This window comes from Clarias gariepinus, chromosome 18 (genome assembly GCF_024256425.1).
Source record: "Clarias gariepinus isolate MV-2021 ecotype Netherlands chromosome 18, CGAR_prim_01v2, whole genome shotgun sequence".
NCBI lineage: Eukaryota > Metazoa > Chordata > Actinopteri > Siluriformes > Clariidae > Clarias > Clarias gariepinus.
Genome location: NC_071117.1, coordinates 12516445 through 12537352, shown reverse-complemented (window position 1 = coordinate 12537352; position 20908 = coordinate 12516445). Strand labels below are relative to the sequence as shown.

General features: G+C 39.6%; 1 protein-coding gene across 2 annotated transcripts; it reads left to right on the top strand.

Annotated features, from left to right (window-relative positions):
* Positions 1-366: 366 nt before the first annotated feature.
* Positions 367-15735, top strand: sts (steroid sulfatase (microsomal), isozyme S). Of its 2 annotated transcripts, none has more exons than XM_053477139.1 (10): positions 367-437; positions 854-994; positions 3349-3470; positions 7964-8086; positions 8326-8740; positions 11166-11302; positions 13100-13237; positions 14536-14695; positions 15009-15130; positions 15233-15735. In XM_053477139.1, exons 2-10 carry the CDS (start codon positions 858-860, stop codon positions 15634-15636), a joined length of 1758 nt encoding a protein of 585 aa, XP_053333114.1. In that variant the 5' UTR covers positions 367-437; positions 854-857; the 3' UTR covers positions 15637-15735. The 2 variants fall into 2 exon arrangements, with proteins under 2 accessions (XP_053333114.1, XP_053333115.1); XM_053477140.1 differs by having other exon boundaries at positions 378-420.
* Positions 15736-20908: the final 5173 nt, after the last annotated feature.

Genomic DNA, 20908 nt, shown 5'->3' with positions numbered 1-20908 from the left:
ACATATTTCTTTTATTAATTATTATTTAATTCGTGTTCAAAGGGATTGTTTGCATTTCTTAGTGTACAGTAATCTAAATAAATCATTTTACACTGTAAATTCATACATACACATACACAAAAATTTAAATTCGGTCATTAATCATCGTAATATATATATATATATATATATATATATATATATATATATATATATATATTTTGTATTTTATTTTTTTTTTTATTTATTTTTTTTATTCCTGTTTATTATTAAAATGACTCGCGGGCACAGTATCGGAGATCCTACGAAGATCAGGTTGTCCAATCAAAACGACAGGTTCAGGTCACGTGATTTCAACCGGCGTTAACTTCCTCGTTTTGACTTCGCGTGAGTTCAGTACACAACCCACTGACGCTGCATTATTATTTCTAAACATTTGAAGTGGGTTTGTATATAAAGTAAGGACGCTGTTTGTAATTCGACACAATGTTACTCTGCTAATAAATCATTTCTCGTGTCAGGTGACCTTGAATGCTCCACCTGGGATATGATAATACGAGGGAAATGTGGTGTTTGTACAGTGCGCGTGAAGTGTTTGTTGTTTGTCTTTGAATGTGGCTACCATTATAATGATGTTGTTATTATACACTTTACCTGCATGAGGTTGTGTGTGTGTGTGTGTGTGTGTGTGTGCACTTTTTATTCTCATCCATGCATATGCTTCACTTGTAAAGCAAAACATGGCAGATTCATCTTGCATTTGTTTTGTTTTTTTGTTTGTTTGTTTGTTTATTCAAACTAGTCTGGCCAAAGTGAATATTTCCCAAGGTGACTATCTGTGTCCTTTTTTTTTTTTTTATTTCACCCCACACAGAACGATGTCTCCATGGATCCTGTTCGTTCTGCTGTGCGCCCCTCCTTCAGTTCGGGCGGCTTCGAAGCCTAATTTCGTCCTAATGATGGTGGATGATCTGGGAATAGGAGACCTTGGATGCTATGGAAACACCACTCTGAAGTAGGCTGTGTGGCGTCACTGTCGGCTTTCATTTAAGCCCTTCAGGGACCCAGGCGCTTTTTTTTCTTCTTTTTCTTTTTCAATACACAACAGCTCGGCAGCAGAAAGCAAAAGTGATGTCTAGTACTCGAACAAACAGCCGTACTGGATGGACGATTTGAACAAATACGGCTGTACTAGTAGATACAAAGGTTGTCAGGGCGGTAACGTGTGGTTTAATCAGCCACTTCATGGGGTTGTCATGGATGATGACCCGCTCTGTGTAGGCAGAGTGATATGGATGAGGCTCTCACTGCACAGCGTTCCACCTCCCCATATCTGTTCATTAAAGTGTCATTCCTTTTAGGAGCATTGACTGAGAAGGAGATGGAAAGCGGCAAGTGTCCTTTAACGTTCGTATTTGGATTTGACGCTGATGAAAAGCTGCCACAAAAAGTTTGCATCCGCTGCCGAGAAATAAGTACAGCATAGTTGAGAGGCACAACTAAATAAGATTTATGGATTAAATGTCACAACGCTGGAAAATCACAAATGAGATAATGTTTCAGGTTTAGAAGGGCAAACTTGTGCTGATAGTAGCAGTTCTTGTGTAATATTTTTTTTTGCGGTTATTCTTATGGTACAGTATGTACTGTAGGTATAAATGATGATTTTATTTTTTGTTGAACAACTTAACACTAAGACGATACTTGTATGCTTGAAACATCAACTTTCGGCTTGAAAGATGTCTGAGAACAAGGTGACGCTCAAAAACTGTCAGCCGATTGAGGCAGAGTAAAACGTATTAATGTACTTGGTATATAATGTATTTTATTAGCCATTCTTTTCACTTGTTCAGTAATTGTACACCAGGGTATAAGTCAGTCCACTGATCGATAAGTAACAAAGTCCTATATAAATACGCCTCCGAGTGGCGCAGTGATAAAGCGCTCGCCCTATCATCCAGAGATCGCTGGTTCGAACTCTCGCTGTTTTCCTCTCACAGCCGGAGGCACAGAGAGAGCTGATTGGCCGAGCTCTCTCAGGGGGAGGGATGTGAGGTACTTTGTGCTCCCACATTAATCACGGCTCTACAGCCAATCAGGGGCATCTGTGAGCTCACGCACATGTAAGGAGCGGCTAGCGCTATGACTAAATTAGGGGAGAAAATTGGAAAAATCCCCCCCAAAAAAGTCCTATATAAATATCGAGGTCAGAATTAATTTTAAATAAAAAAAAAAAGCAACCATTTCACATTAAGTAAAAAAAATAAAATTTCTCTGTCCTCAAAACTTATTCTATAAAGACATGTGAATCTACTATCCTTTTTATAAAAATTGGATTTTAAAATCGTTTGTACACGTTATAATTTTAGGGTAGAACCTAGGGAGTGTAATGAAATTTATTCATTCATTCATTCATTCATTCATTCATTTATTTATTTATTTTCAGCAGCTGCTTTATTCTCGGTCAGAATGGAAAAGGGATACGGAGCCTGTCCCAGTATCACTTAGCCTAGACTTGAGCTGTGCAATTTAAACATTATACAATTCAATCAATCTTTTGGTGGTCAGTTTTTGACTCAGAGTCGATTAAATATCCTTTAAACTATTTAGAGGTGGCACATGGTGTAGTGGTTAGCTCTGTGGCCTGACATCTGCAGGGTCAGGGTTTGATTTCCACCTTCGGCCCGCGTTTGTGGAGTTTGTATTTTCGTCTTGTGCCTGGTGGGTTTCCTGTGGGTACTTCGGTTTCCTACCAACATCCATATTGCCTGTAGTGTGTAAGTAAATGTGTGCTTGTGTAACCTGTGATGGATTTGCACCTTGCCTCGTGCCTCATGGGATAGGCTCCAGGTCGCCTGCAAACTCTGTACAGATTACAGCTTGGTAAAGACAGTAACTTGGACTCTAGATCGAACTGATACTTCTGAAGCTTCGGTAATGATACCAAAGTATGCAAATTAACCAAGACGTGAAATGTTGCAGCATTCGGAAAACATAATACAACATGTAACACTGTGTTCTAGTGTACGTCAATGATTCGAGCTGGACTTAATTTTAGGCAGTTACTTTAATAAATGATTTTGGGAGAGCCTGACTTCCAATATTTGTTAGGTAAATTAGTGGAAACCAAAGAAACAGACATTTGACACGAAACACATTTTTGTCGATTACACTCCATTTAGGATGAGTGGGAAATCTGGGTAAATTGTCTTTTCTGCTGAAGCATGTAATTAACGGTTGATATGATAAAGTCGTTAGGACCGAATCGCCTGTCAGGCAGGAAAAATATTCCCTTATTCATCATTTGCTGCAGAGAGAGAAGTGAACAGGTTTGGCTGTAATGGATGTGCTTTGTGTTTTGCGCTGCAGGACCCCTCACATCGACAGACTGGCAGAGGACGGAGTGAAGCTGACCCAGCACATCGCCGCCTCTCCTCTGTGTACACCCAGCAGAGCTGCCTTCCTCACCGGCAGATACCCCATACGCTCAGGTCAGCGTTAGCTCCCCGACCCGCTGTGCAACCCGGGAGGAGGAAATCTAGTTATTTCAGTGAATGGATGGTATGATGTGCTTTAGTGCAGAAGATTTACAGGGCTCTGTGCTAAAGCTGTCAGACATTAGGCCTTTCATTATGACATCTTACTGCTATATAGAGAGAACATATGCTGTATGTTTTCAAGCTCGACCTTTTTGGGCAAGTCTTTAGTTAGTCTTTAATTAATACCATATTGTTAAAAACTATGAGGAAAAAATGTCACTAGGCACTAAACTTTGGACACGGGGAAGAAATCAATACAGTTATGAATCGTAAATCTTTTGTGTGGTGATTAATGTGAGTGGGGCAGTGGTGGCTCAGTGTGTCGAGGCTCTAAATTACGGATTGGAATATTGCCCTTAACCCTGTCTGCTCCAGGGATGCCTTTAAAAATGGCTGACCCTGCGCTCTGACCCCTACCTACTAACAAGAACCTGGGATATGCAAAGAATAAGGAATTTCACTGTGCAATAATGCATGTGTGCTGAATAAAGGCTAAACTTAACATATCGCCACACCGACTCCAAAATAATTTTTTTAAAACAAGAACTGGTTGAGCGGCCAGTGACGAGAACTGGCTGGTTTTCAGTTTGATTGATATAACCAATTCTGTACTGAGCGCAGAAGCTTCAGAGTGATGCAACAGAAACGCATTTTTATAGTGTTACGTTATCAAAAAACTCAGAGTGGCGCAGTGGTAAAGTGCTCGTCCTTTTATCCGGAGATTGCGAGTACAGCATCGCCCGAGTTCGATCCCCGGGTGATGCTGTAACCTCTCGCAGCCGGAGGTCTAGAGAGAGCTGATTGGCCGTGCTCTTTTAGAGGGGAGGGATGAGAGGTATTTAGTGCTCCCACATTAATCACGGCTCTACATTCAATCAGGGGCGTTTGTGAGCTGTGAGCTCACGTAGGCGGATAGCGCTGTCCTCAGAGTGTTAAGCTGCTTGCGTGAGCGAGCAGTTAAAAAAAAAAAAACGGTCAGTGATGTCACGTGGTTCGGAGGAAACACGTGATAGTCTTCGTCCCTACCGACTGAGGTGTAGTAGCTTAATGTGGGAGCTCCAAAGGACGGGGAGGAATTGGATATGACTAAAAATAGGGAAAAATCTGGGAACCCCCACCCCCAACCAAAAAAAAAAAGCCTCTGTGAGCGAATTAGTGTTAAACCCACTCACCTACACAATTCTCAAAACACAGCGAGTTGACATCTCAGTGTCTTGTCTTGAGCTTTAAGACTTTGGAGGCATTTGAGGCAATAAAACATCACTGTTTCTTTATTATCATTCAAGTCGTACTCTCTGAAATGCTTACACATTTTCATCCTATGAGGTAGGAGCAAATTATTTGCCAAGTTTGTTTAGAAATAATAATTATCGCGGTTGACATGACCGAGATTCATGCTGCTATTTTAAGATAAATGATAAAACTCTTGTAATTTGTTAGTTTGTATTGTTTAAATGCTGCGCTTGTTTTTTAAATGAAATTAAGTAAGAAAACTAATGTTGTAAGGAATGAGCTATGTTTAATTTGTTTACAAAATTGGGGTAACTAAGTGATATTGAATCCCGATTAATATATTATAATACTTAAAGAATCGCATTGTAATTGAATCGCCAGCGAAGTATCATGATAGTCTTGCATCGGGTGGTGACTGGTGATTTCCATCCCTACTTAACTTGTATACATTCATTTATTTATTCATCTTTTATATCACTTATTCTATAGCGTACTCCAGGAGCATGAGGCGTCCTCCGCAGGCCACACACAATGGGCAATTTAGAAATGCCAGTTTGTCTAGTCTTCATGTCTTTGGACTTGGGTCTTAGAATACCAGAGTACCCAGAAGAAACTCACCAAGCATGGGAAGAACATCCAAATTACATGCACACAGACCTCCAGGGGGGAATCAAACTCTTGTCCTTGGAAGTGCAAGGTGGCAGTGCTAACCACTAGACCTCTAGCATCCCTATAGACACTTGTACACTTAATATTGAAGTATTGGAAAAGAAGAATCGTAACCATGAAAAATCCACACGTACTTGGCCCCAGAACTGAAGTAGTTAACAAAAACCTAGCATGCTTAGCAATAAACAGAAACAACTTTAAAACCATGTGCTGATACCACACATACAGACACAGACAAACAAACAAGACATTACTACAATAAAAACACACTTAATCCAACATAAAGACATTAAGGCACAGCTGCAGCGGCTCATGTATATGCAAATTAGAATAGGGCACGCTGCTTCGAGAAGCTGCAGCAACATTAACAATATTTTACTACAACAACCGTAACAACACTGTGCCTCTTCTTTTTTTTTTCTTTCTTTTTTTTAACAACGTAGGGCTTGGACTCCGTGCAACTTTCTCACATACCTCCCAAGCCCCTTAACATTTAATATCACTCTGTGACGTCACGTGACTGCAGCTAGAGGACAGGATAATGTCACCTGAACGTGCACACAGAGCTCTAGCACCTGTTCCAGGAGGTCTTAATGGCAGTGCAGCGTTTAATGCTTTACCTTTTTACAGACTCTACAAACTTTTATAGTTACTGTGAAATGTGTTGGAGGATGATTTGTAGGTAAAGCAAACCTGCTCCAGCTTGGTGTAAAAGAACTTGTACTCTTTCATGCATTCCATTATAAATTTCTGAATGTTCTTAGGTTGGTGTGTATAGAGTGTCCCCAATAACTGAGTCCAAAGTTTGTTTGTAAGTTAGAGACTGAAGTGGCCTTTGGCAAACATTGATTTCCTGTTTCATCGAACTATTTCTAGGTCGCTTGGAAAACACGATATTTGGGCCAAACCTTTTGTGAACCCACTAAATGGACTTAAGCACTTGGTACAGTAGATGCACTCAGAATTTAGTATTTAAAAAAAAAAAACCAACAACAATCTTGGTACAGTTCACTACAACATTAATTAACTTTAGACTTCTTCGATTTTAACTGTATCTCCATTGATGCTTGAAGTAAGAGCGCAACATTTCAAGCAACTTCCTCAAGAATCTGTTAACCCGTGCAATTTTGAAGATTCCAAAGTTGTTGCAAATTGTTTCAAACTTTTGGAATTTGCTCACACTTTGCAACACATGCCTAATGTTCATGGACAACAAATACAGCTAAGATAACAATAAGACAAACAACCATCTCATTAGAAGTGAACGGAGATTTTAGCTAGGCCAGTAACCCGCTTTCATGATTTTTGCTAAGGAGCTGGCGGTAGTTGAACAGTAAGATCATGGCTTAACTGTGTGTGTCAGGGTGATCCATGGCTTGCCGTCAATGGCTAAGATTTTTCTTGTGGGTCTGTAGGTGAGACACTGATCCACTGTAATGTACATAAAGTATGTAGGCCTATCCGTGATTATTTGTTGCTTTCCATAGTCAGCTGTAGGTATTGTAGTCATGGGCACCAGGCATGACGTGAGGTCCTCTGGCACAAGGAGGCCAGGATGGTATCATTCATAAGTGAATTCTTTTTGTTGTTGCAATTTTTGGTAATTAACGTCTAAAAATTTCAATGCAATTTTATTTATATAGCACTTTTAACAGCAGCTGTTGTCGCAAAGCAGTTTTACAGAATCAATACATTTTGGAAAAAGGGTCCAAAAGTATGAGGAGATAAAGTATGTATAAATTATGATTATCAGTTTGGCCCCAATGAGCAACCTAAAGCGAGGGTACAAAGTAAAGGAAAAACTCCCTGAAATGACAATAGGAAGAAACCTTAAAAGTAACCAGACTTCTCAAGGAACTATGTGGTCATAGTGTGTGTTACTGAACTTTCAGCCTCAAACAACAGGCGACATGTTTAAGTTAATATGGAGTAGACTTCGGTTATTGCAGGATCAGGACCAAAACTGTTTATGGGAGTTTAAGTCCTGAACTAACTGCAGTCACAAGTCATCAAACTGCCTGCATCAGATGAGATCATGCTTAAGTGGAACCGTCCAAACCACCATGTCTTTAAATAACCAGTTACTGTTGTTAATTACCTAACTCCATATGTTATTTCATAGTTTTGAAATCCCCAGTATTGTTGTAGAATGTAAAATCCAAATCACTAAACAAAAACAATACACACACAGACACAGACACACACACCACTAACAGGTCTCTCCATACACTCTATTCCCTTACAGTTCACTCTAATCCGCACGCCTACCATTTCACCTTGGCTCTGCCTTAAGTACGTCGTTGCTACGCAGCAGCCTAACAACATCCGAGCCTGTTCTAGCCATGTTGCACAAGCTGTGTTTTGAGTATTATTAGTGTCCCAGTACAATATCCTACTTGGTCCACATTTTGTGGTTTGCGATGTGGAACTCTCTCTAACATGGTGCCTCACGACCCACATTACTTTTCACAACTACTTTAACAACAGCATTGTCTACTAATACCCTTCAGTGACAACGCCGCTGTGTGTGATTCTACCTGCAGGAATGGCCAGTCAAGGTCTTGTCGGGGTGTACATTATCTCGGCGGTATCCGGTGGCCTTCCTAAGGAAGAGATTACTTTCGCCAAGGTCCTGAAAGCACAAGGCTATGCAACAGCTCTGATTGGTACGCAATATACAGTATATACCACCTATACTACAAACCATTTCATAATGTACCAAAGACATTCAGCGTGCAGTATTCATTAATTAAGTCCTTGGTTCTTTCTTTGCTTTCTTTTAAAGAGCATAAAAAACATTTCAGTTTTGCCTCAAGGTAATCGTCTTTTCTAAGAAGCAACATCATGTAAACAACATGCAAAAAAAAATTTTTTTTAATACATAATTTGGATATTTCCTTTACAGGAAAATGGCACTTGGGCCTAAATTGTAAGCACAACACTGATCACTGCCACCATCCCAGCACTCATGGCTTCGAGCACTTCTACGGCATTCCCATGACCAACCTGCGCGACTGTCAGTCAGGCCACGGCTCCATCCTTTTCAACGTCCGAACTCACATTCCCTACAGAGCGCTGGCCATCGCTCTCGCCACCGTGCTTGTTCTGCATGCTAAAGGACTTGTTCTCATTACCCGCAGGCTCGTTCTATGCCTGGGGCTGATGCTGTTTATAGCAATAGCTCTGTTTTTCCTGTGGGTGCTCCTGTTCCCTTACTTTAACTGCTTCTTAATGAGAGGAGACGAGGTGGTGGAGCAGCCATTCATATCCGAGAATCTCACACAGAAGATGACCAACGAAGCCATCGAGTTCCTGGAGAGGTTGGTGAATATTGACCGTTCTTAATTATAAAGTAAATAGTTAAGGTTTTTTTTTTTTTTTTTTTAAATCAGCCTAGGGCATTACATTTGCAGTGTAGTTTTTGATGACCACAGAAAAAACATTTGCTTGAAAGTGACCTGTAATTGAAATATAAGGGCAGTTGCATCATAAATATTTATGACCTCTTTATTCAGTTCTATTTATGTTGGTTGCCGTTGTGTGGTGCTAGCGCCTTTTAATATACTGCGCGTGGGCGTCTGGTGTGAGTGCAGAGAGCATTATCAGCAAGCATAGTCATTAAAAGTGAGTGCAAAGTGCTGCAAGTTGTACCTTGACTCGAAAGGAAATCTTAGACCTCAGCAAGAGAGAGGGTCTCACTTTACTGGCCCACACTGTTACATGTGCGCAGTTCAGGGCAGGCTTTGCCCATTCTTTATGAATTAAGTACAGTTTATGCATTATAGGCTGCAGGTGTGTGACGGGACACGCATCCGAGTTTGGTACAGGCTTTCATTAATTCACTTAATTAAATTGGAAAGAACAGGCAGTATGTTATGAAGAAGCAGTGGTTAGTGATATGACCTCAAATCGATATCACAATTAATTGAACATTTTACACACACACCCCACCACCAAATTAGGCCTCGTTCTCTGTACATGGTGAACGCAGTAGGAACTTGCACACTTTTTTTTTTTTTTGTATACTTTTATATGCAAAAAGTGGAGGATGTAATATTGTCCCTCAAGACATGGAGCTCCCATGCTTTTGGCATGTTCGAAGCAAGATGCAGGAAGAACTTAAAGTATATATTAACCAGTTCACACCTCTCAGGGACTTCATTCACGTACCACAATCATGGCAGGAACATTTCATTAAGAAATCACTGCCATGTTACTGCTGTATGTCAGTGGAATTCCCATGACGCCCTCTTCAGGCTTGTGCTATGACCCATGGTAGGTCCATGCCATGTTATAGAAGGCCACATTAAGTTCCTCTGGTGCTTACCAGGTTTATGGCGTGCATGCAGCAAGTTATCAGCGTGTCTAAGTCACATTTAAGAAATTTATGATAACTCCTGGATCAAATTCCTCACACCATCACTTTGAGATAAAAAGCACCGAGTATGTTGTAGTACAGTATTTATACCAGCATGTCGGAATCAGTGACACCGTAGTAAATGCATGATAAGCGCCTAGCGAGTCTGTGGTGCATTCTGTTTGGACATATTGTAGTAATAATTCGGCCCGCTCTCATTGGACCTGGTAAGTGCATAATCATGAGCGTGACAGGAAAATAGCGAGGATACAGTAGATGCTGTGAGAACCTGACAGGGACGTGGCTAGGAAGTTGTATGAACCTGATAAAGGCACATTTTCCCATTTGAGTTTTATGGCTATTTTAGGCTGAAGTGGGGACCTTTGTGGTTTTCATCTCAATGTGATAGGAATATACTTTTATTATGATTTAGGGGTAATTAGGTTTTTTTTGGCCCCTTATAGTTTGATGACAAGGTTTGCATTCTTAATATGCTTTTAACTATTGTTGGGATATTGTTTACTTACATATGTGTTTCAATCAATCAGGCCCTTTATCCCCAGTGAAGGGTATTTAGGAAGCTTAATGCTTCACCATACCAAGACATCTTGTGGCAACCGTTTGGGAAAGACACACATGACAGTGCACAAAGTAAGGGCTATAACCATATGGCTTGATAAGTTCGGTGTGGAAGAACTTGACTGGCCCTAACACAGAACCCTGACCTCAACCCCATTGAGCACCTTTTGGGATGAACTGGAACAGAGATTGCGAGCCAGGCCTTTTCATCCAACATCAGTGCCTGAATGAATGGGCACATATTTTCACAGAAACACTCCAATATGGACTTGGTTCTCTTTTGCAGTTACAGTACAACAGCTTCCACTCTTTTTAGAGGGCTCTCCACAAGATGTGATTGATACGTATTTACAGTAAATACAATGTCATTGCAGGTTTGACCAAATACTTTTGTTCATATACTATTGTTCATACTTTTATCTGTCGATTCGATTTGCATTGTGATTCTGTAAGTAGCAGTTTTACCAAAGATTAGCTCTTGCCACACAGGATGTGGTCAGCAAGAGCCTCCTGTATACAGTATGTGTATAGATTAGAGTGCTACCTGCAGGAATATAGGGGAATTGCAATTTTTCCCCATCACAAATGTAAAAATAAATTTAAAAAAATATATATATATAAAAAAAAAAAAAAAAAGATTTTGGAAGAGTGTGGTGATGATGTGAGTGTACATAAATTTCCATCAGTATCTCTTTAACATTTTATATTGCAAATAGTGGTGCTGTTTTAGATCTGTTAGCTTTTTTACTAGCTTTACATGTCCTTAACGAAGCTTGGTCAATAAAAACCTTTTTAATCTTTTTTGACAGAAATGCTGAGAGACCATTCCTGCTCTTTTTCTCCTTCATTCAAGTTCACACAGCTTTGTTTGCCTCTCCTCGCTTCCGCGGTCAAAGCCAGCACGGGCTGTACGGAGATGCGGTCATGGAGGTGGACTGGAGTGTAGGTACTAAGTCTGCACTTGACACTTCACAAGTTCGAAACACTGCAAGCAATGTGTAGGACAGATGTAATTATACAGTAGTGTATGGAACGAGACTGGCTGCGAGTATAACAGCTGCAAGCTGAGAGAACTTCAAAATAGAAGAAGCTCTTTTTGTGATAACGTATTTATCTTCATGTCAGTGTTGGTTACAACAGCTATTATCCTTAGATACCGTTTTTCTCTGCAACAGCATGAAGTCACCCCAGTTCTTTTTTGGCTGTAAAAGTCAAAATGAGAATTTTATGATCAAGGTCAAAGTGAATGGCATTTGTTATATAGAATCTGGTCATATTAAATGCAAAAGGGATTTTAAGAAAAAGATAGGTTTACTAAATATTTAACTACTGAAATAATGTAGTGTGTGATTTTAAAATCAGAGTGGAGGCCTTTTAGCAAGTACAGTGAAACCTCGGATTGCGTGTAACACGGTTTCAAAGATTTTTAATAAATTTTGACTTGAAAAACGAACAAGTCTTGATTTACGAGTACCAAGTATCATGTATCACGCATGCGCTTCTTGTTTTGATGCCGAGCGTCACGTGATCACAACTGAGCCTACATTTTTTTCTGTCTCATTTATGTACTGTTTCTTATAAAACGTGTGTTAGCTAATTTTTTCAACAAAACAGTCTTCCCATTAATGGTGTGTGTGTGTGTGTGTTTGGGTGAAATTCGAATAAGAGGGGAGAAAGGTTTACTGTGTAAGATAAGAAGAGAGAGGCTAATTCCTCCTCTTACTTCAAACACACACACAGAGCATCTGCGCGCATAAACAGAAGCACTTATCTGTCGCAATTTTTATTATTATTTTTTTTTAAAGGTAAGATTCAGGTTAATTTGTTTTATTTTTACTTAATATTTTGTATTAACTATGTATGTGTATTTATTTTTCTGGGCTGTGGAACGAATAATTTGAGTTTCCATTATTTCTTAAAATTTGCTTTGAATTACGAGTGTTTTGAAATACGAGCCCGCTTCCGGAATGAATTATGCTCGTAATCCAATGTTCCACTGTAAGTGTATCCTTTCTTTTTTTTTTGGGGGGGGGGGGAAGAATCTTACAACATCTTGCTGCTTGATTAAAAGCATGTTTCTAATATGCAAGCTATCCTGCTCGTAAATGAAAACACCTCCTAAAAGGAATACTCTTAATCATTTCTGTTAACTATTAAATTAATTAAATACTGATTGGTTAATGGAAACCACTAGGCCAGTTTCTATTATTTTTTTTGTTTCCCAGTGTAGTAACTTACAGATCCTGTTTGTTAATTACTGGATTTTTACCATCGGGAAAGTTGAAACCTTTCACTTGATCGAGTCACTCAAACCAGACTTTTGTGGAAAAACGGTGCTTTTCCCACAGCACATATGTGAGGTTATTAATTTTACATGCCCCTAACTGCTATGTAAAACTATTTAATTTGGATAGGTTGCTCTAAGCGATTGTAATGTTGAAAAAGTGTTGGATGTATTTTTTGGGGAAAAAAAACATATATGGACAAATATATAGTAGGAATATAAATCAAACTATAGTACTATATAAAAGTGGACAGATTTCATACAAAGATTTATGAACATATATTGAGTAATAAAAATAAACACATTGGAATTGACTAGAGGTGATAGTTTTGGTTAGTTTTAGTTCTCCACATTGTATTTCTGTGGAAAACAGCACAACAACTTTTCTCACAGCTCATAAACAAGTGTGCAAGTGTGTAATTGTGTCCTCACAAAGTATCCTGTTCCTGGTCCTCCTAGGTCAGATAATGAAAACTTTGGAGCGGCTGAAGCTAGAGGATAACACGTTGGTTTATCTGACCTCCGATCAAGGCCCACACTTGGAGGAAATATCCATCCATGGAGAAGTGCACAGAGGTTACAACGGAATATATAAAGGTAAAGTGTAATATATATATATATATATTTTTTTTTTTTTTTTTTTTTTGGGGGGGGGTGGGGTTAGTTCAAATACTGCAGGAATTACAGGTGTTCAGTTAAACAGCCATTTTTTGGCAATGTGTTTATGTCATTGGCGGGAATCACTAGAGCAGCCTACTTTATTTTATGCTATTATATGGAGTTATAAGTCATAGGAAGGTGAGAAGTCCACAGAACAGCAGTGTTTTCCCCTATAATAGTTTTGGACAAAGAAAAACACAACACGACAGGCCATTTTATTTTTTAATCTAATTCTGTCCAATGTCGGAGACTGTCAGGTGCCTTTTTCCATATCTTCTCCCTGCTTCTGTCCGATTTGCTTCTGACAGCTGTGGTCAGAAAAACAAACCAATCCTGGAACGTGCTGTGCATGAAAGCGCCAATTTTTTAGCGTACGGTGCACCTAACGGATCAGTTTGCAACTAAATGTGAATGTGAGCATCTTTACCATGCAGAGTGATGAATGTGAGTGACATAGATTTTGTTCATTCTGTTTCTAATGTTCCTAATACAGACATCCTGCACATTGATACAGCAGCAGCTCCCAGGGGCTGAAAATTATTTTTGCTAGAGAGTGAAGGGGAGAGAGATGATAAGAGAGAGAAAGCACACATACAGTACTGATTCGGCTTGAAATGACAATCGGGGCTTTACATTTAAGCGCTCTGTCCATCACCATCGGTCCAGTGGAGTCTCATGCCTGAGTTGTCGAAAAAGCAAAGATACAAAAGCACTTCACCTCAAGTACAGTATAACAGCAGTAAAAATATTCAAGGTTTTGTTCATTGCATTTTGTTATCGCCCATGTTGGATTTAATGGTGGTAAAAGGGACATTTAAAAGGAATTTAAAAGCCTTATTCATTCAATAGCATTTGATGGCAAACATTATTTGAACTAACTGGCTAAAGGTTCCGTACTGTAAATGTTTTTGTTTCATACTCTCGTTACCAGTAATGATTCTTGATCCAAATTTTGTTTGCAAACATCCAAATGTTTCTGTTTATGCTCTTCCATGAGTTCAACACCATGAGGTACACCCTCAGACCACATGAGGTACACCCTCAGACGACAAAAAATTTAATCACTTCTTTAAACATCCGTTTTTGAAACTTATTTAAAAAAGTGTCCACTAAGGGCACTCATTTTCAAGGGCTCTTCAATGAACACCAATTAAAAAAAGACTTTTGTGAACCAGAAATGACCTTATCGTTTTGTCACCCTCAGTGTCTCAATGATGACTTTTCTTTTCAAACAGGAGGGAAATCAACGAATTGGGAAGGAGGGATCCGGGTGCCGGGGATCCTTCACTGGCCGGGGAAACTACCAGGAGGGAGGGTCATCGATGAGGTCACAAGTAACATGGACCTCTTCCCTAGCGTGGTGAAATTAGCCGGAGCTAGTGTACCCAGTGATAGGTGGGTCTGACTTTAAATGACTTTGCTGTCAATTAGGATGATATCTTTTAGTAGAAATGCTTGCTAGATGTCAAAAGTGCATCTGATGACCTGTAGAATAAACTGGATCTTCACACACAAAGCTTTTGTATTCTATCTATCTATCTATCTATCTATCTATCTATCTATCTATCTATCTATCTATCTATCTATTCTGTATGTGTTTTTGACAGCTCTTTATATATATTTAAAATGCAAAAAAATTGCACAACAGATAATGCAGCGCTCTCTCTCTCTCTCTCTCTCTCTCTCTCTCTGTGTGTGTTTCTTTTAGAGAACTAGATGGACATGACCTCATTCCATTGCTGCAGGGTCGAGTGCAACATTCAGAACATGAATTTCTGTTTCATTACTGCAATGCTTTCCTGAATGCAGTGAGGTGGCACCCCACAAACAGTGAGTCATAACGCACGCACACATGCGCGCACACACATACACACACACATATACTGTACACACACAGTTTATTTTTTGTACTCACCTGTCTCCTTTCACCAGGTACCTCAATATGGAAAGCTTTTTTCTTTACTCCCAATTTCTACCCCGAAAACTCGACCGCCTGTTTCCACACACACGCATGCTTCTGCACTGAGGCCTACGTAACCCACCACGACCCTCCGCTGCTCTACGATCTGTCGAAGGACCCATCTGAAATGAACCCGCTCACCCCGGACACGGAGCCCAACTTCGGCGCCGTGCTGGAGGTGATAATGGAGGCGAAAAGGGCGCACATGCAGAGTGTTAAAGCAGTCGAGGACCAGCTCGCACCCGCACACATGTTGTGGAAGCCCTGGCTCCAGCCATGCTGCTCCTCCCTCCACCAGCTGTGCATGTGCCAACGAGACCGGCAGAGTGGGATTGTGGGAAATGCGCCAGACGAGCAGGGAAAGTTTTTTGCCTAGTGAAAGGCACACAATTCTTTGTATACTGTAGGTACAGTGGATATTCCAAAACACTCGTAATTCAAAGCAATTTCCCCTAAGAAATAATGGAAACTCAAATTATTCTTCCACAGCCCCCCCCCCAAAAAAAACCCCTAAAAATAATTAATACAAAGTATAAAATGAAAATAAAACTAATTAACTTGAACTTTACCTTTAAAAAAGTAAAAATAAATCCGACATATAAGTGTTTTCATTTATATGCGCAGGCGTGCGTGTGTGCGTGTGTGCGTGTGTGTGCGTGTGCGTGCGTGTGCGTGCGTGCGCGTGCGTGCGTGCGCGTGCGTGCGCGTGCGCGCGTGTGAAGTAAGAGTAGGAATCATCTTCACCCTTCCCATCTTACACAGTAAACCTTTCTCATTTGAATTTCACACACACACATTAACGGAAAGACTGTTTTGTCGAAAAAATTAGCAAGGAACATTGCTAATAACACTCACGTGAGCGCATACTAACGGAATCACTGCTGTAAAGTAAAACAAACAAAAAATTAACCTGCACTTTACCTTTGAAAAGAATCGTGACAGAGCAGTGTTTCTGTGTAGAGCAGTGTGTGTGTGTGTGTGTGTGTCTGAAGCCGAGAGGGCGTGGGGGGGTGTAAAGGTGAGAGTGTGTGTGTAAAGGGGCATGGCGTCAAATTACGAGTGCGCACACACAACCTCTCCTATGAGACTTATAAGAAACAGTATATGTGCGCTGTACACCCGCGCTCTACACACGCTTACAAACACAAAATAAAATGTTTTACGCACACACATATGGTCACAGTGTTATAGTAAACAGTACTCGCCTGCACGGATGTTAATTATACCAGTGAGAGATGCGCTCTAAGACCAAGCAGGGGAGACGATTACCCACAATTCCACAGCGCAAGCAAGAGAAAAACCATTGGCTCAGTTATGATCATGTGACGATCGGCATCAAAACAAGAAGCGCATGCATGATACATGATACTCGGTACTTGAAACCAAGATTTTTTTTCTGTGTCAAAATTTGTTAAAAATCTTTGGTCGTCTTGCGTAACACTCGCAAACCGCGTTACTCGCAATCCGAGTTTCACTTTATAGGGCGGATGATTTTAACACCTCAAATCAAAGTCAAATCAAATCACATGACTAGACAAACCACAGTCAATCTGGATGATTTAGAAACCTAGAAATCGACAAATGTAAGGCTAGTTTTGGACATTAGCAGGACAGTACTGAGCAAACGTCTTGAGACAATCCTGATTTCTTTACATTTTGCTTCCAAAAAGCTTCCAAAGATTTTTTAACATTTAGTTTAGTTTTTTTGGTAGACTTAAGAAATAGTTCTCAATGCTTTAGTTTTTTTTTTTTTTTTTTTTTTGTCAAGCCCCACAGTAAACTATAAATCACTCAGGCATATAGAAACTATTTAATGTATGGCATGACCCAGTGAAAATTAGGTGCAGATGATAAGTTGATTAGTATATCAATGATGCTGAATGCTGAGTGGTTGGAACAGACAAGATGGAAAATGCCGAGGTTTTTACATTAACAACCAATTTTTTTAATAATATCTTTATGCACTTTGCAGCCTGGTGCAGTAAAATGTTTCTTTAATTTAAATAATTAGATTTCATTTAAAGAAATAAGGGGTGGCTCAAGCCTTTTTCAAAGTACTGTAGATCATTAAAAAAAAAACCTGAGGTCTGCACCTGCAGTATGCTTGGCAAAAGTCTGATCATGCAACATGAACATGATATTTATAATACTTAGGCAAAAATTATGTATGAAACTCTCCATCTCCCGCAGTGTCACACTCTAACATTGATATCGTGCCCTAGAAACCTTGAAATGCAACACTAAATATCACCCACTTAATCCCATGGCTAGGATTTAATCCCATAATCCTATGGCCAGACTTTATAGAGGACCCTGAGTTCAGATGCTAATATTAAAATCCCTTGGCATGCCGGCAAGTGGAGAAACTTCCACAAGTTCCAGCCTTTCCTGACGATCTACTGCACTCCTTTCATATCTGCGGATGAAAAAGGACATGCGAGAGGGGGAATACCACTCTTCTTTAGAGACTGTATGGTTTTTGGAAGGCATGTGGAAGCTTCATTGATTTATTTCTTTCTTTCTAAGGTGCACACTTGTGCAAAAGATGCACGCTTTTTTCGTCTCACTGTAAGCTCAAACCCAGCACACAGTTTTTTTTAATATGGTGCTTAACACAGGTATTAAACCCAGTGTCTGGTTTATATTTTTAAAGTTGTCATTATTGGCACTTTTTATGGTTCGTAACCTGAATTTAAACTGAACGTGGTGTTTTTGAACATTTGGTTAAACAGACTTTGATCAGTTCATATCTCTGCTACTTCCTGGAGAAGGAACGAGACAGTATGTTTATTTTAATCTGTTTGAGTAACTAGTATTTGATTGCCAGAAATGTCCGTTCACAAATTTCGAACTGATGAAGTTGTTCCATGTACTGTATTGAAGGATAGGAACAGTTTTGTTATGGTATTCAATTGAGCAATAAAGTGAATATTTGGTGGATCATTGATGGGTGCCTTGTCTGCCATGCTGAAGACCCACGTTTGATCCCCAGCCACTGCATGCAGTGTCGGAGTCCCAAGTCGGACATAATGCATCAGCATGACATCAGACATAAAATCTGTGCGGATTGGATGGTCCCTTGAGTATTGATACTCTAAATTAGCGCTAAAAAAAAATCATATTGCAATACAAATTTTTACAATTTAAAATGAATTAAAATCATATGCCATCTTGTTTTTTTTTCTTCTTTTTTTCAAATGACTTAACCAAGATACAAAGTCAACTCATTGATACGATTTGAAGGCATCATCAAGGGGTGCTTTTAAAGGTAACAGTTTTGGGTTGGAATAAAGACTTTTGCAAGGGCACCTAAACGACAGGGGGTACTTAAAAATGCTATGGTGCTTGTCGAGGTTGGCATACTTTAAGGTCAGTGCTTTGTGGTACCTGTACATCTTCACAATGGAGGAGTTTGTGCTTTCTCTTTAACAGTTACAGTAATTACAACTGTAGCTGTTGTGTTAACTACAACTGTAATGTTGTAAGTAAAGTGTCAAATGAATAGCATATCATAAACACTGTTTCATCAGTCAATTAGGGTATCTGTGTAGATTATGATTTTTTTTTATTAATCTCAGTGATTTGTACTTCACAACTCTATCACCTCATTCAACTTTATTAACTTTTGCTGAATGGTTATAAACCTTTCAGGAATGGCATAAATTCCAAGGATGGTACTGTACTGCTTCTTTCTTGTCTAGTACGTTTGAGGAACCACAATCCATAGACGTGGAGTTGGTTTGAATCCCAGACTGAGAACTTTCTTTTTTTTTTTTTTTTTTTTCTAAAATGCTTATTGCAAATTATCTGGCGCATGAGGTAAGACACTGGCGAGGCTGGCGTACTCAATTAAGACCTTATGCTTGGAAAAGTGGTAATAGTTTGGCAATTTGGAGCCACAGAGCACCTGGCAATGGAGTAGATGGTTTATTTAAAGAGTAGAGTTGCTGATGCCAACACAGCTACACAGCCATCATTTTTCTCACCGCCCTAAGCCAGCTGGTCCTGTTCCCTTTGAAAAGAAAGATGCATCCCGTCTCGACATTTTTAATTTCTCTCTGCCTTGAACTTCATTAAGCAGTTTTTGATAACTGTTGGGAAAACATGCTACTTCCAGTCAACAGTTAATGAGATTGATGCAGGTTTTGTTTGTATTCACAGCAGCGCGACTAAGAGTTACTTTCCTCCAAATGGCTTGACGTGCCGTGCAGCGTATAATTAAATTAGATTCAGTTTTTGTAAACACTTTGCATTATTAATTAACAATTAAGTGTCGGTTGTAGTGCTGGCAGTTTGATAGAACCCTTTTGTGTTACCAGCTGCTTGAATCGGGGCCTCAAAGTGCATAATTCGTGTAAATGTTTTTTGGAGAAATTAAACACCAAACTAAAAAAGAAATTTAGGACCAAAAATTATTTTAGTAGTAATAGAACGAAGGTCGTTGTAGTTTCACTAGTGCTTGGTAGAAGGATTCTCGGCATGCTGGAGCCATGATCAGACTGCCTGTTTCAAGTCTGACATGCTGGCCTCTGAGGAACTCCTTTATTAATGGGCCCAAACATGATGGAATGTACAAGTGGTGCAGTGGACGATATGAGCTTGTGCATTGTCCTGTAAAAGCAGAATGCCTATTTTTGATAAAACCAGGCTCTTTTCCTAAGAGCATTCTACTTCATGAATGTTTACTGCAGTGGGCTCTGAGCCACCTCGTCCGGGATCATCCGTCTTTAAAAACTTTTCACCATTCAAATGTTTTACCGTGGTTAAGAGTTTCATCACTGTACTGTGCTTAAAGTCTTCTGTAAATGTCCATCAGTTTTACAGTATGCCTTCAATCATTAGACATTTCATCACAAGTCACGGTTTGTCCCGAACACCCCTTGTATGTAACGTAATCTGCAATCCAGGTTACAGTTCCACAGTTTGACACACAGGAATGATTAAAAGTCAAATATTTTGGGTCATGGGCATGCCTACAAGTTTCAAAGTAATAAACCCAAGCTTTTTATCTATAGCCATGACCGTGTGTTTACCCTGGCTGGCAGCACAGTTTAATCACACTCATTGCCTGGACCATGCCAAGCCACAGCATATGTGCTACAGAGATACTCTTCCTGCCCTCAGTTGCCTAACCCCTGCTTGGAATAGTGGCTAACCCACTCCTGGAGGAATTATGTCCAATCTCACCCATCCAAACTGTTATTTTTGGATTTATCTCCCTGCAGTGTTTTTATGGTCTTGGTTGGATCAGTTTCCTAAAAAGAAAAACCAATTAATAATTTACCCTGAAGCGATTTTACTAAACATCTAAAAAACGTACAAAAAAAATATATAGATGCTTTTTTTTATTATTGTTGGGTCAACTAAGAACCGAGTCCCAATACGTTAAGAAATTCTAGTACTTCACATTAAAAAGAACTAATTAACCTTTTCTACAGTATGCTGTTTAACCCAATGGTAACCAAAATGGGTCAAATATAGACTGTGCTTAAAAAGACTTTAAATTCAAATCCGACATTTCCAACTATTTTCATCCTTAAGTCACCCTTGAAACACTTGGCACACTGACAGACTTTAACCTTCTTTTTTACAAGAGACCCTGTGCAGCTCAGCTGGACTTATCTTTGTCCCAATCATGCAACAAAGTG